Below are 14,791 nucleotides of genomic sequence, written 5' to 3' on the forward strand. Positions count from 1 at the left end.
AAACTACTTACATTTTCAAGTGTCTCATCGAGAATAATGGCACCATAGGTGGGTACTCCCATCTTGTATTCCTTCCATTCATCCAAAACCCTTTGTACATCTTCACCATTGGGAAGTAAAAATGGGCAATGCTGAAAAAGTGCCACTATTGTAAAGGAGAAATATAGTAGTTCCACTGAAAAAAAAAAATCAAATTATTTTCTGTTTTACATTGCAGATAAGCGACCTGTGGATTAAAATGGTCTCTAAGGAGGCCTACACACGGGGAGATTTTGTTGAGCGATCTGGGCGCTGTGCCAGCTGAGCGATCTGTTAGGGCCAGTGTTCTCCGGTGAGAACCCTGCCCTGCCAGGCGATCTAACTAGATTTATCCAGCATGTTGGATCTTACTCGCCAGGCAATAGCGACGCATGGGCCCATTTCATCTAAAACTTAGGGCAACACTAAAATAAGGGGAAAAGTGACTGAAAAAATTACATTATATTATGTACTGTGTATAAGGGCATATATGTAAAGAATACATTGGAGAAGATTGGTTAACAATGAGGGGGCATACACACGTGGTGATTTTCCTTGTTTTCTAAGCGATCTGTCTAGATTAGTGGTTCTCAAATTGTGGGACCTGGCCCTAAAGTGGGTCCTGACGTTCTCAGCATGGGGTCGCTAATCCATGTTGCTGACCAACAGGCTGATGACTTTTCTCAGTCAGTGATTCAAGAATTGTCTGTTTTAGACTCCTCCCATCATTTTGTGCCTCCACAATGCTGCCATGTATGTCCGGTCTACTATCTACATATGTGATGTGATGACCTTCTGCAGTAACTCGCTGGGGTCCTGTCATTATTTTTATTGTCTGATGGGGTCACAGAGCAAAATAGTTTGAAGACCCCTGGTCTAGATCACTAAGAAATTAAGCACACATCGCCTTGTGTGTATGCCAAATAGCATTGGCAATGCGCGGTCCCACATGTCACTACCACCCTTCCAGACCTTTAGCACATGTAGTCAAGATCTAGATAGATCGCCTGCATGTGCTTAAGAAAGCACTAGTTAGCACACATAGCTATGTGTGTATTGGAGGTCTTCACTCTGCCCTCCCCTTCACATAGGTGTGTGTGCCAGCAGACCAACACATCATGGGTGCTAAAAAGCACTCCCATGTGCCGCTGATGGGTCCGTCCCACAGATTGAACCTGCAGCAGGTCCAATCTGTAGGGCTTCTTCCAGCAGCATCTTCTAATGTAAATTGGGGGGGCAGTCTGTTGCAGATATCATTGTTTTCTATGCTGCTGCTAAATTAGCAAAAGTCCCACCATCCGACAAGGTGGAATGGCTAGATTTGCTTCAGATTACTTATTTTATTTTTAACAACAGCATAAAAACATTTATTTAGCTCAAAAAAAATCAGTGAGCAAAAATCTAAACTATATTTAAATTAAGCATTTAGGCTCAAAGACGTAGAAATATATCCATTGAGGTGCAACCAGTCAGATAGCAATCTAAGATAAGAATAACATTTCTACTAGACATAAAAAAAAGGATATCTGCTTTAGCGAAGTCTCTTATCCCACACTGAGGCAGGCCTGGAAAGTTCTGCATACAGAAGTCCAAGTAAAACCAATGGGCCAGTTCAATCTGAAAGCAAACTCTGATTGCATTGTCTCTCTCTTCACTGGGAATGTGTAAGATAAATCGGCTGCAAAAACAAGCACACGTTATCAGCATGGAAATAAACAGTTTGAAATACATTTTTATAAAAAAAAAAAAAAAATATTGTTAAAATAAAAAGTTTTTGAATAGAATACTGTATACAAATCTTTTTGATAAGTTACATTAATTGCAATATTTTTTATAGAGGACTACAATTGTTTTATAATATATACTGTATGTATATACAGTGTATCCGGAAAGTATTCACAACACTTCACTTTTTCCACATTTTGATATGTTACGGCCTTATTCCAAAATGGAATATATTCATTTTTTTCCCCTTACATTTCTACGCACAATACCTATAATGACAAATGTGAAAAAAGCTTTTTTTTGAAGATTTTTTTAAATTTATTAAACATATAATACTAAGAAATCCCAGGTATATAATTATTCACAGCCTTTGCTCAACACTTTGTTGATGCACCTTTGGCGGCAATTACAGCCTCAAATCTTTTTGAATATGATGCCACAAGCTTGGCACACCTATCTTTGGGCAGTTTTGCCCATTCCTCTTTGCAGCAACTCTCATCAGGTTGGGGATACGGTCATTGGTCGACACCATTGGGTCGACATGCGTCTAGGTCGACATGGGTTGGGTAGACAGGGTCATTAGGCCGACAGTCAAAAGGTCAACATGGGGTTTTTCACTTTCTTTTTTTTTTTTTTTGAGCCGACAGGCGGTATTTCATGCTCTACCATCCACTAGGGCAGTGGTTCCCAACCTGGGGTACTCTGCAGACCAGTTGGGGGTACTTGAAAATGATATTGGTAATGGCGGACGATGAAAAGGTCTTTTGATAGCTGAAAAAGACCCATTGCCATGGAGACAAACCATGTTGTGTCATATGCCTGACCAGCAATCCACTGGGAGCTTCCCATGCTGCCCTCAGACATCAGCAGTCATCTGCCCAGCACTGACAAAGGTGGAGGAAGCAGCGGCATTAATACTACCGGTGTTGGCGGGAATCCTGGAGATAATACACAACCAGTGTCTAGACACAGAAGGACCTGATTCCTTGCTGTATACTACTCCTCCGCTTCTCCTTAATATAAGGACATGCATAAGGATCCGCATACCGCTAAGTACTGTCCATATTTCAAAATGAGAGGAGGGGGTACTTATCAATGAAAAGCTTAATCAAGGGGTACGGGAGAGAAAAAAGGTTGGGAACCACTGCACTAGGGCATAGTGAGAGAATAAAATAGTGTGCCTGAAGCATGGCGAGCGCAGAGAGCCATGCGAGGGGACGCAGTGATACATTTCAGTGTCCATGTCAACATTCGAGACAAAAAAACAAACAAACCCATGTCTTGACTTTCGACCTAATCCATGTCGAACTAATGACCTAACCCATGTCGACCTTCCTCCATGTCGGCCTAGACTCAAAGATTCATACCCTCAGGTTGGATGGGAAGCGTCCATTTCTAGATCTCTCCAGATCAATCAGATTCAAGTCTGGGCCACTCAAAGACATTCACAGAGTTTTCCTGAAGCCACTCCTTTGATACTTTGGCTGTATGCTTAGGGTCGTTGTCCTGCTGAAAGGTCTCCCCAGTCTGAGGTCTAGAGCACTCTGGAGTAGATTTTCATCCAGGATGTCTCCATAGATTTTGGCATTCATCGTTCCCTCTCTCCAGACTGCTGAAAAACATACCCAGAGCATGATGCTGCCACCACCATACTTCAATATATGGATGGTTTTGGCCTGACGATGACGTCTGGCATTTAAACCAAAGAGGTCAATCTATATTTCATCAGACCAGAGAATTAGGTTTTTCATGGTCGGAGTGTCCTTCAGGTACATTTTGGTTACCTCCAGGCCAGCTGCCATGTGCTTTTTTACTAAGGAGAGGTTTCAGTTTGGGTACTTAACTATATCTGCAGTAATCCACCAATCAGGCCTCTATGGTTGTTTTTCTGGAAGGTTGTCCTCTCTCCACAGAGGAATGCTGTAGCTCTGGCATAGTGACCATCAGGTTCTTGGTCACCTCAAATGAGTAGGACTCTTCTCCCCGATCACTCAGTTTAGGTGGCCGGCCAGGTCTAGGAAGAGTCCTGGTGGTACTGAACTTATTGCGTGGTATTTAATGCCCTCGGCAAGGGGGGTTTGTATGGCAAGGATGGATTTTTTTTTAGCGAGGAAAAGCCATCCTTGCCGTTCAGCCCCCTCGCCGGCTGCTCACCAAATTCTATGTTCCAGGGAAATATCCACCGTCAGAGGGTGGCGGGGAGTACCCGGAACAGCGATGTTCGCCGCAAATGCAGGGAGCCCACTTTTGAGTGCCACACTCGCCATTTCAACTTCGCCTCAGGGAGCAGGAGAGGTGGAAATGGCGAGTAAGGGGGGAGCGTTGAATACTGACGGTGGGCTAACGGCGCTGCTGGCCGTATAGCTTGATGTGAGCCACTTGCCCCCTCCCGCACTGAATATACCTCATTCTGTTTATGGATGATGGAGGCCACTGTGATAATTGGGACATTCAAAGCAGCAGGTATTTTTCTGTACCTTTCCCCATATTTGTGCCTTGAGACAATTCTGTCTTGGAGGTCTACAGATAATTCCTTTGACTTCATGCTTGGTTTGTGCTCTGACATGCACTGTCAAGTGTGGGACCTTATATAGACAGGTGTGTGCCTTTCCAAATCATGTCCAATCAACTGAATTTACCACAGGTGGACTACATATAAGCTGTAGGAACACCTCAAGGGTGATCAGTGGAAACAGGGTGCACCTGAGCTCAATTTTGAGCTTCATGGCAAAGGCTGTGAATACTTATGTACATGTGATTTCTTCGTTTTTTTATTTGTAATAAATTTGCTAAATGTTCCACAAAACAGTTTTCACATTGTCATTATGGGATTTTCTGTGTAGAATGTTGAGGGTGAAAATTAATTAATTCAATTTTAGAATAAGGCTGTAACATAACAAAATGTGGAAAAAGCGCTGTGAATACTTTCTGGATGCACTGTATTAATATAGTACAACAAACCAAGCGAAGCAGCACTCCAATGGAATAATAACTGTGTCCAGGCCCTGCAGTGGGATATGGATATGGATATATATATATATAGCACTCAGGCAGATTTTGCAAGTGACGCAATACTTTAATTTTTAAGATTTACTCCCAAACAGTGATACAGGCATAAAGTAGGTAAGGAAGAGATCAGGAATAACAAAAAAAAAAAAAAAAAGAATATAAAAATAGTTAATACCAAATGAGCCAGCATGGGGAAACAGAACAGCAGGGTGAATAAAACAAACACATCCATAAAATCCCATTACAAAATACAGAGGACCTTACGAGCACCCAAAGGCGACGTTCGGGTGCATGTAACATAAAACAAGATAATAATAGAGCATAGATGACATACTACAACAGAAGTAATAAAGATATGGAAACTTTTCCAGAATGTGTAACATTTTGGATTTGAATATGTCCGAAAGAAGCACATACAAGGATGTTTAACACCTCATGTTTTCACTTGAGAAGTCTGCCCGAGTGCCACTTAGCTGGTGGAATATTTGTACTATACTGCCAAGGTAAGCTGCTGGGCTGCTCCTTTCCCCCGTCCGCAAGGTGGATGCATGCCACACACAGGCATCCATTCACCTCCTCCCTGCCTCCACCGCTGTCTGCACAGTACAGCAGTGGAGAAAATGACTGCTTCTGCATCATACTTTTTACATGACAGTTTTTTTTTAAGTCTAGTTTCCGGGTGAATATAGCTAGACACAAAATAAGTTCCCAGCCCTATGTGTTTTCATAACCAAATTCCCCATTAAGTGTCAGTGTTCGGCTGTTCAATTAACCTTCAGGGGTTAATTGAATAGCCCCAATGGATCAATTAGAAAATTATATATATATTACAGCAGGCAAACCAATTCCCCCTCCAGTCTTCAAATTAGTGGTGCACTGAAGGGAGGAGCCAAGTAGCATCAGCAGTGTTCTATATGGAAGCGACTGCAGTGTTGGTAATAGAAGGTATTTAGTTAAATGTATTTTTAAAGTGGAAAAATTCTCTAAAGTTTTGGAAACAGGACAAAACAAAAGTGATATACCTCATGTTCAGTCAGCTGAGTCAACTACAATGTGACTGTCACTACAGAGATCATTGGTGTTTATGGCAAATATGACCTCCATAATCACTGAGAGCAGGGCACACCTGACACATATGCAATGTACCTGTCTGTTTATAATCATGTGCCTTTCATTCTTCACCATTTGCAGTATAAAGCCATGCATTTTCACTGCAACTAACAAAGAGGTCCATGAAGTAAACAAAAGGTCCAACTATCTCCTAGGCGAGCGCCCAGCAGCACTTAAAATGGATTTTTTGTTCAAAACCTCAGCAAGTTCTGGAAAAATGACTGATAATTATCAATTTTCAAGAACCAGGCAATGAATACACATAAGTATTGGCAACAATTCTATGTGTTTTGTCCAAACAGAGAATTTTTGGGACTAAGGGCGGGATGTTGTAACATCCGCGCCCATTATCGCCGGCTACCGCATTATTAGTAACGGCATATGCTATAACATATGCCGTTATTCATGCAAGGGACAGCTCTTGCGGTAAGAGCTGTCCCTTGCGATGCGGTGCCGGCGCTGGACTTCCGGGTCTGTGACCCGGGAGTCCATCTGCGCATGCGCAGACCCCGGCGCCGGCCGCAGGGCACGCTGGGAGGGATCCGTGACGGATCCCTCAAACAGCGCTGCGGTAAGAAGCCCATAGGTAGTAAGCTCACAGATATAGTCCAAAAAAGTACATGCAGCACGTACTTTTTTGGACACCCAATATCGGGCTCCCGGGAACGCGCATCGCAACGCCCCCCAAAACACACCGATTATCGTACATACGATGCGTTTTGTACTTAAAAAGTACAAAACGCATTCGATAATCGGTGCGTGTGTGGGCACCTTTAGTTGACCCCAAAGGTTCGACACAAGCAATATGTCAACACATGAAAAGGTCGACATGTTTCACCATTTTTTGTTGACACCCAAGCACATGGACCCACAATGAATGTTCCACTTCAATGGGCAATGCTCGGAGCCACGTGCCTCATACGGTCAGCACACTTTCTTTCCTTAAGTACAAGACATGGGGGGAAAAAAAATGTTGAAAAACTTACGTTGACCTTTTCGTATGTCAACCATTGTCATAGCAATATATTGTTTGCATTGACCTTATACATGTCGGCCATACAGTATGTGTTGACCTATTGTCTGTCACGCATCCAGATACTGTACTCGGCTTCAATGGCATGGTATACCCACTACTGTTATTATGCTACAATAATAGTGACATATATAATATAGCTCAGGACATATAGAATACCATTGTGTGAAAGTCACATCACAGCACTGACACCAACAGATATGTATGGATCCTCAACTTTAGAACTACAAGTGCCAGCAGGATGCCTGGGTATATTGAGAGTGGTAGTGCCACTGAACAGGGCTAACCACGGAGCAATAGATTATAAAAGTGCATCTATCGATAACGTAGAGAGTGACCACCTGCACAGATCGTCCAACACCCCATCGGGAACCTCCACTCGCTTGTTTTCCATGTTGGACACAGGAACATCCCGGAGACAGCGAGACCCAGGAGCCTGCGGGAAGCAGCGGGAGTCGGGGGTGGGAGGAGCCAGTGGAGGAAACGAAACAACAACAATAACATCAGCCGCGCAGCGTCACCTCCGCCGCCAGCCGCAGCAATGCAATCCAGCGCTGCATCCACCAATCACCTCTGGTAGCGCCGCCAACCAACGGCGCTATCCACCAATCAGCTCCACCAACGCTACCAGACAATTCTGTTGGCCGCCAATCAGATCAGTAGACAGTTACTTGTACAGTGACGCAGCGGTAGCGCTCTAACCAATCGCAATTCTGGAAATCCTGTGGATGCCCTTGGCAACAAGTCGCAAGGTGATTGGAGACGCTCCGTAGGGAGGTGTGTCGTGTAATAATTTCTATCCTATAGGCGAGTAGAGCCTGAGGTTTAAGAGGGAGACCACAATAGGGATGGCGGTCGTGGGTCTCCTATCGATGGTTGCCAATGGCCCGGAGTGGCGATCGATTGTTACCATCTATGTTAAGGGAGACCATCGATAGTTTAAAAATTAAGCCATCGATGGTCATCCCAGTTCTTTAAGTGAAAGTTTATTCTGTGCTATGGATGCAGGTTGACATGGACTATAAGTCAACATGGACTTTAGGTCAATGTGCTAAAGGTCGACATGAACACGGTCGTCATTGTCGCTACATGGACGACCGTGTACTGTATCCACCCGCCATGCTTCACTTCGCACACCATGCTTCTGATACTATTTTTTTCTCCGTCCACTCCACGCCCTAGTGCAGGGGTGGGGAACCTTTTTTCTACCGAGGGCCGTTTGGAAAATTTGAAAACCCTTCGGGGGCCATATAAAAATGATCAATTATCGGCATATACATGTGGGCATTATACACAGGGCAGCGGCATATACATGTGGGCATTATACACATGGGCAGCGGCATATACATGTGGGCATTATACACAGGGCAGCGGCATATACATGTGGGCATTATACACAGGGCAGCGGCATATACATGTGGGCATTATACACAGGGCAGCGGCATATACATGTGGGCATTATATACAGGGCAGCGGCATATACATGTGGGCATTATAGACACGGCAGCGGCATATACATGTGGGCATTATACACACGGGCAGCGGAATATACATGTGGGCATTATACACACGGGCAGCGGCATATACATGTGGGCATTATACTCACGGGCAGCGGCATATACATGTGGGCATTATACACACGGGCATCGGCATATACATGTGGGCATTATACACAGGGCAGCGGCATATACATGTGGGCATTATACACGGGCAGCGGCATATACATGTGGGCAGAGACACCATAAAAAGTGACAGTGTGGAGGAAGGGAGGGTGTCACCCCCAAACAGGTTAATGTGATTATGTCTGATTATGAGAATCAGACATAATCACATTAACCTGTTTGGGGGTGAATCCAGGGGTAAATTTACAACCCCTGGATGTGTCAGTCACTGGAGAAGGGAGGGAGAGAGAAGCAGCATTGGCGGGCGCATCTTCTGCATATCTCCCCCGTCACCCGCCCAGCTATATTACCGATTAATCAGCTGCCCGCCCGCCTGCCTATATTACTGATGTATCAGCCGCCCGCCCGCCTATATTACTGATGTATTATCAGCCGCCCGCCCGCCCTCCTATATTACATACCAGGCGCCGGGGAAGGCTGTAGGGATGGCCATCGACCATCGATGATTAGAAATCATCGATGGTTTATGGCCGATGTCGAATAGTTTTGCCATCGATGGGGGAGAACCAGATGGTTTCCCACCATCGATGTAAAGCTTAAACGAATAGTTTCGGTTTTGCTTTTTCCCTACAGTGCCATAACACGGAGCATAGCTCCGCCCCCGACACCCGCGAAGCCCCGCCCCCACATTTTGATTGGCCCACAGGCCACTCAATCAGAGAAAATGGATGACCATCGATATGCAAAAACATCGATGGACATCCATAGAATGGTTATAGACTATCGATGGGCAGTTGCACTTTTGCCATCGATGGCAATCATCGATGGCAAAGGCAACGATGGCCATCCCTAGAAGGCTGGTGCTGCTGCTGCCGGGGAGATGTGTAGAAGACGCGCCCGCCAATCACAGTGGCTGTGGAAGGGATGCGCCGGCAGTGATTGGCGGGCGCGTCTTATGCACATCTCCCCGGCGGCAGCAGCAGCAGCCATCCCCGGCAGCTGGTATGAAATATAGGCGGCCGGGCGGATGATACCTCTGTAATATTGGCGGGCTGGTGGCTGTAATCTAGGCAGGCGGGCGGGCCGGACATACTGGGTGCGGGGGCCGTATCCGGCCCGCGGGCCGGAGGTTCCCCACCCCTGCCCTAGTGGTTGGTAGGGTATGGGGAAAAAAAGCTTTTTATAAAAAAAACAAAAACTTTTAATAACTGCGTCGTCCTATGTTGACCGAATATAGGTCGACCCAACGACAGCATCCCCAGTCATTTTGAATCATCAATGGTGGGTGTAAATCCCTACATCTGAATTATCCCTTATATACCCAGTTCTTTACATTACATGTCATGAACAATTGTCAGTTAATTACCACAGTGCCTTCTTCAGTCAGGGATGGCGCTACCCCGAAAAGGGGGTGGATCTACATGGACAGGGGGAAGACACAAATCACGAAGACACACCCCCCCCCCCACCCCCCCCGTTTGTGCCCGCTGCCAGAGAAATCATTCGATGGTCGCAGACCATCGAACGATTTCTCCAGGATTCGCAAATGTAAGTCAGGGTGGGTGACTACAACCGATGCATTGCACCAGGGCCCCTAAGGACTAAGGGGCCCATTGCTGCCCAGACCAGCAATGACGTATCCCCCTGGCCCCTTAGGAGATCATTTTGAGCAATGTCAGAATAATGGCCTAGTGCAGAGAGTACTAATTTCCTAGGGACCTGGCCCTCACTTTGGAGAGGCAGGGCTGACCTTTTGTATGCCAGACTGATAGAGTCCTGCCAAGTGGCGTAACTACTTGGTATGCAGGGGATGCAGCTGCTACAGGGCCCAAGCTACTTCTAGGGCACTCACACCAGGTACAAGAGACGCTGTGACTGCTATGCTGGCCGAAGCTGCAGTGCATACATAATGGGAGGGCAGTTGGAGGGGGGTGCGGCCATATTAAATTAATTTCCCAAATGTGAACCATTTTGGCTGGAGTCTTCCCATTCACCCATGAGTAACAGAAATGGCCCCTGGCCTTTAATACTGAAAAAAAAATAGAAGATCAGAGTCACAGAGACTGAGCTGCCCAGAGAAGTACAGACAGTGAAAACACAGGGCAGATGTGTCTTTCTGGGTGAGATGTACTAAGCCTTGAACAGTGATAAAATGGAGAGTGATAAACCATCAACCAATCAGATCCTTGCGTCACACATGTGCATTGCAGCCCATACGCATGTGCAGTTCATCGGTAATCAGCTGCTGTATGAATTTGCAGCCCTGCAATTAGGTCTGAATCATGCCCAGTACCCCTTCAAATGGTCCCTTCTAATCGGATATTAATGAATTACTTAGGTTCTCTAGATGCTTCAAAGGAGGTAGAATGCAGGTTTTAGGTCAACCAGCAACAGAACCTATGCAATCCATGTGTCCTGGTTTAAATGGATGGTATGGTAAGACTAGTTATGGATGGAGCTTGTACAGGAATAAAGTGATTGCATAAACATTGAGATTAAAGCAAGAAACAAGTGGGTAGCAGCGCTTGAATTTTGGTGGACACTAGAAACCAATTGGACTGATTTTACAAAATAAAGACATTTTTTAAACAGATACGTGACCAATAATATAGGAATTTATGCACAGTGTTATTGATGAACATAAAAAAATGAATATATTAATGATAAAAATGATTGAGTTTGATGTCCCAATATTATAATAAAATGTGGGTGTATATTTTGATGCTAGTGCACAGTTCCTGGTTGATGATTTGTTCCTGTCCGTTCCTATTCTGCCCTTGGTGAAATTTGCAATAAGGTAATAAAGATGGTTTTTATTTACCGTCCACCTTGGATGTCGCACAGTCCCGCACTGATGTTTGCCTCCTTGGCAGGTGTTTTTGTCCTGGTCCAAAAGGGTATTCAGTCCATCGATGGAGGATAGCTGGCGGCGTAAGGCTCTAATGAAAAGCTCCTGTGCTGGTGTGGATGGGTGGTTGAACATGAGGGCTGGTTTGGATAGGTCCAAAGGCTTGAAATTGAAGGTAGTTGATATAAACAGGGGTTTGGAAGAAGGTGAAGATGCAATGACGCGTTTCACCGTATCAAACGGCTTTATCAAAGGATGTTATCATGTTATCCCCAGAAACCAGCCCTCATGCTCAACCCCCCATCCACACCAACACAGGAGCTTTTAATTAGAGCCTAACACCGCCAGCTATCTTCTATCGGTGGACTGGATCCCCAACGCCACCCAAATCGCATGTGCCTAACTTCCGATTCCGATCCGATGTGCGGTCCTGTGCGCGTCGTATCAGATCTGGCGCTCTTCCCGCGCCACCGCCCGGGGGATAGCGCTAGTTAGTTCCAATGCACTGCAGGGACCCCGCCGAGTTAATACACATCGCCGGAGGGACCCCAATGAGTTAATACAAATCACCCTGCTGCAGCCTGTCCCCCTGGCCACGGCACCTGCTTCCCCTTCTCCCGGCCATGGAGCTGCTGCTGGTCCCGCTGATGGAGCTGCCACCGCTAATGTAGCTGCTGCTGATGGAGCTGCCCCCGTGAGTCCAGCTGATGGAGCTGCTGCTGATGGAGCTGCCCCCGTGAGTCCCGCTGATGTAGCTGCTGCTGCTGATGGAGCTGCCCCCATGAGTCCCGCTGATGAAGCTGCTGCCATGAGTCCCGCTGATGAAGCTGCTGCCGTGAGTCCCGCTGATGGAGCTGCCACCGCTGGTCCACCTTATGGAGTAGCCGCCACTGGTCCCACTGATGAAGCCACCGCAGGTCCTCTTCCTTCCCTCTGGAGCAGGAGACCTGTGGCGGCTCCATCAGGGGGACCAGCGGCGGCAGCTCCATCAATGGGATACTGCTTCCCCTCCGCCCCGGCAGCCGTTCCCCCATCCCTCCCGGATGCTGTACCCGCTTCCTCTACCCTCCTGGTCGCAGCAGATGATTTCTTCCCCCCCTGCCCGCAGAAGCCATCCCTGTCCCCCTGCATATAAATCTTTAATAAAAAAAAAAAAAAAAAAAAAAACGAAGGAAAAAAAAACCTGTAAAGCCACCACAACGCCAGCCCGGGCTGGCGAACAGGACAGAGCGAAAATACGTCTGGGAAGGCAATAATACATTGCCGGAGACGTAAAACCTAATAACTAAAAGCAAGAGGGCAGCACCTGAACATTAAGCTCAGGGCTGCCTCAGGCAGACGTTAACAGCCCCTTACATACATTAGGTCAATCCATTAAAATAGAGCATTTACTGGCGTTAGTGCAGAAAAAGCACATAACGCAGCTTCATACATCTGCCCCAGTCTCCCCCTGCCAGCTCCAATAGCAGCTGAAGTGTTTTGGGTGGGGGTGGGGAGTCAATGGGGCTCGATGAAATGGAAACGCAAAATAAAGGCAAATAAGGAGAAGAGGTGAGTTAACGATTAACGTTACTCACTAACGTCAGAATTATACATTAGGGTGAAAACAGTCCCAGCTGGTAAACGTTATGACAGGAGATGTAGGAAACGTTATAATACAAACGTTATGGACAGATTGATACATCTGCCCCAATGCTTTTTGTCTCAAAACCAGCTACTTCACACTGACAATGAATTTCATTTCCAATATGGTCTCCTCCCACTGCCTGTTTAACCAATAGACTGATTAGGCTGCAGTCAGATCCATGCGATGCTTCTCTTTGTATAAAAAAATATTCTTAAAAAATGGTGTGCGGTCCCTCCGCCCGGCTATAACCAGCCCCGGGCTCATATACTGAATGATAAATGGGCCCCATTACCCCTAGAAAGCTAAGTATAATAAAATTGTTATTTAATCTCTTTTTTAGCGCCCAATGTGCACCACTCCCCCATCCTACTTTTGTAAATATGATTGAAACATCTTTAAACATACAATATAAAACATATACAATGTTACAATATAAATAGATACAGGTCCACAGCTTGTGTTGTGATATCTGTAATATAATTTAAAGAGAGCTGTCATAATTTAAGATTGAGCAGCAATGCAACAGAACATGATTAAAGTAATATGGTAGATAAACATTTTTGTTTACAGTGGAACTAAATAAATGGCAATTTTGCTTTTAGGGAAATATATTCATTTACAGTAATAAGTAAATGACTTGACATGTGGCATGTAGTTTCCGATAAATATGTCAGCAATTTCTGATTATTTATGAAACAACCAGAGCTGCTTTGACAAGTAAGGAAATACATATTGGGGCTTATTCATTATGGATGGCATATAATTATTCAGTGCACTCTGGGAAGGATCTTGCAATATGAGATCCTAACAGCAGCATGTATCTTCATGCAGAGGCAGGGACAGTAGCACCAACAGGAGCACATCCCTGGGATGTACTCTGCCGGCTGTTGGGGGGGTTTTCGCATGCTCAGTCTGTGCTGAGCCCAGGCTGACCGCGGCGGAGTGTAGCCCACAGGCTACAATGGGCTACCGTCATTCTGAGATGGCGGTAGCTGCGGGACCGATATCTGGTATGTTTTGCACTTCGGATATTGGTGAATCAGACAGCATTGCATCCCTCATAGAAACCTATGGGGAATGTGGCTGCGGACAGCACTTCTAAGGAAGGACCCCATAGGTCCGAAAACGCATTTAAGCCCAAAACACCACCTTACTGGACCCTACGGAAGACGCCCTGGACTCTGCTTGCTGTACCAACTACCAGCTGTCTTGGAGGAGCCGGCACCCCCCAGAATAAGCCTACAGCAAGTATTGTTCCTGACTGATATCCCTCTATCCAGTTTTTATCAGTACACCCACTGTGCATATGCTTGTTCCAAATTGTTTTATGTGAGTGCAAACCTGTAATAAACCTGTGTTATTTTACCTATACGTGTTGCACTATCATATATTTTCTAAGTTGTAGGTACTTATTGAACCTTCCCTTCAATACCAGGTCAGAGTGATCTATGCAGGACCTGAGTGTCCATATTCTAACATTATAATATCACCCAATATGTGAGTGGAATATCAAAACCATAAAATTGTATGGTGTGTTTACGATCTGCACTATGTCTCCTCTTTTCTGAGTTATTTCAGAATCATCAGCAGGAATCACATTGAACCCCATAATTGACAGAAATTTTCTATACAAGGGGTAGTGAATTTACTTATTTCTATATCTATGTGGGATAGCTTAGTGTGACACTGTTTTGTTTTTTTCCTGAGCACTTGAAGTGTAACAGTAGGTACCAGCGGCGATCCCTTCTATTTACATTCGAGAGATAATATTTTCAGCTGCTATCCCCTGAAAACTGCAA

General features: G+C 45.5%; 1 protein-coding gene across 2 annotated transcripts in view; it reads right to left on the reverse strand.

The window, feature by feature from the left end:
* DCP2 (decapping mRNA 2) overlaps window positions 1-7,452 on the reverse strand; it is a 33,209-nt gene extending 25,757 nt beyond the window's left edge. The window contains exons 1-3 of one of the 2 annotated variants that reach the window (XM_083151655.1): window positions 7,237-7,452; window positions 1,545-1,696; window positions 12-139 (exon numbers count right to left, since the gene is read on the reverse strand). In XM_083151655.1, coding sequence (XP_083007781.1) covers window positions 12-139; window positions 1,545-1,696; window positions 7,237-7,289 — 333 coding nt within the window. In that variant the 5' untranslated portion in view covers window positions 7,290-7,452. The remainder of the gene's footprint in view (window positions 1-11; window positions 140-1,544; window positions 1,697-7,236) is intronic. The other variant, XM_083151654.1, reaches the window with a different exon arrangement.
* Window positions 7,453-14,791: the final 7,339 nt, after the last annotated feature.

Source organism: Crinia signifera, chromosome 1 (assembly GCF_055691185.1).
Source record: "Crinia signifera chromosome 1, ASM5569118v1, whole genome shotgun sequence".
NCBI lineage: Eukaryota > Metazoa > Chordata > Amphibia > Anura > Myobatrachidae > Crinia > Crinia signifera.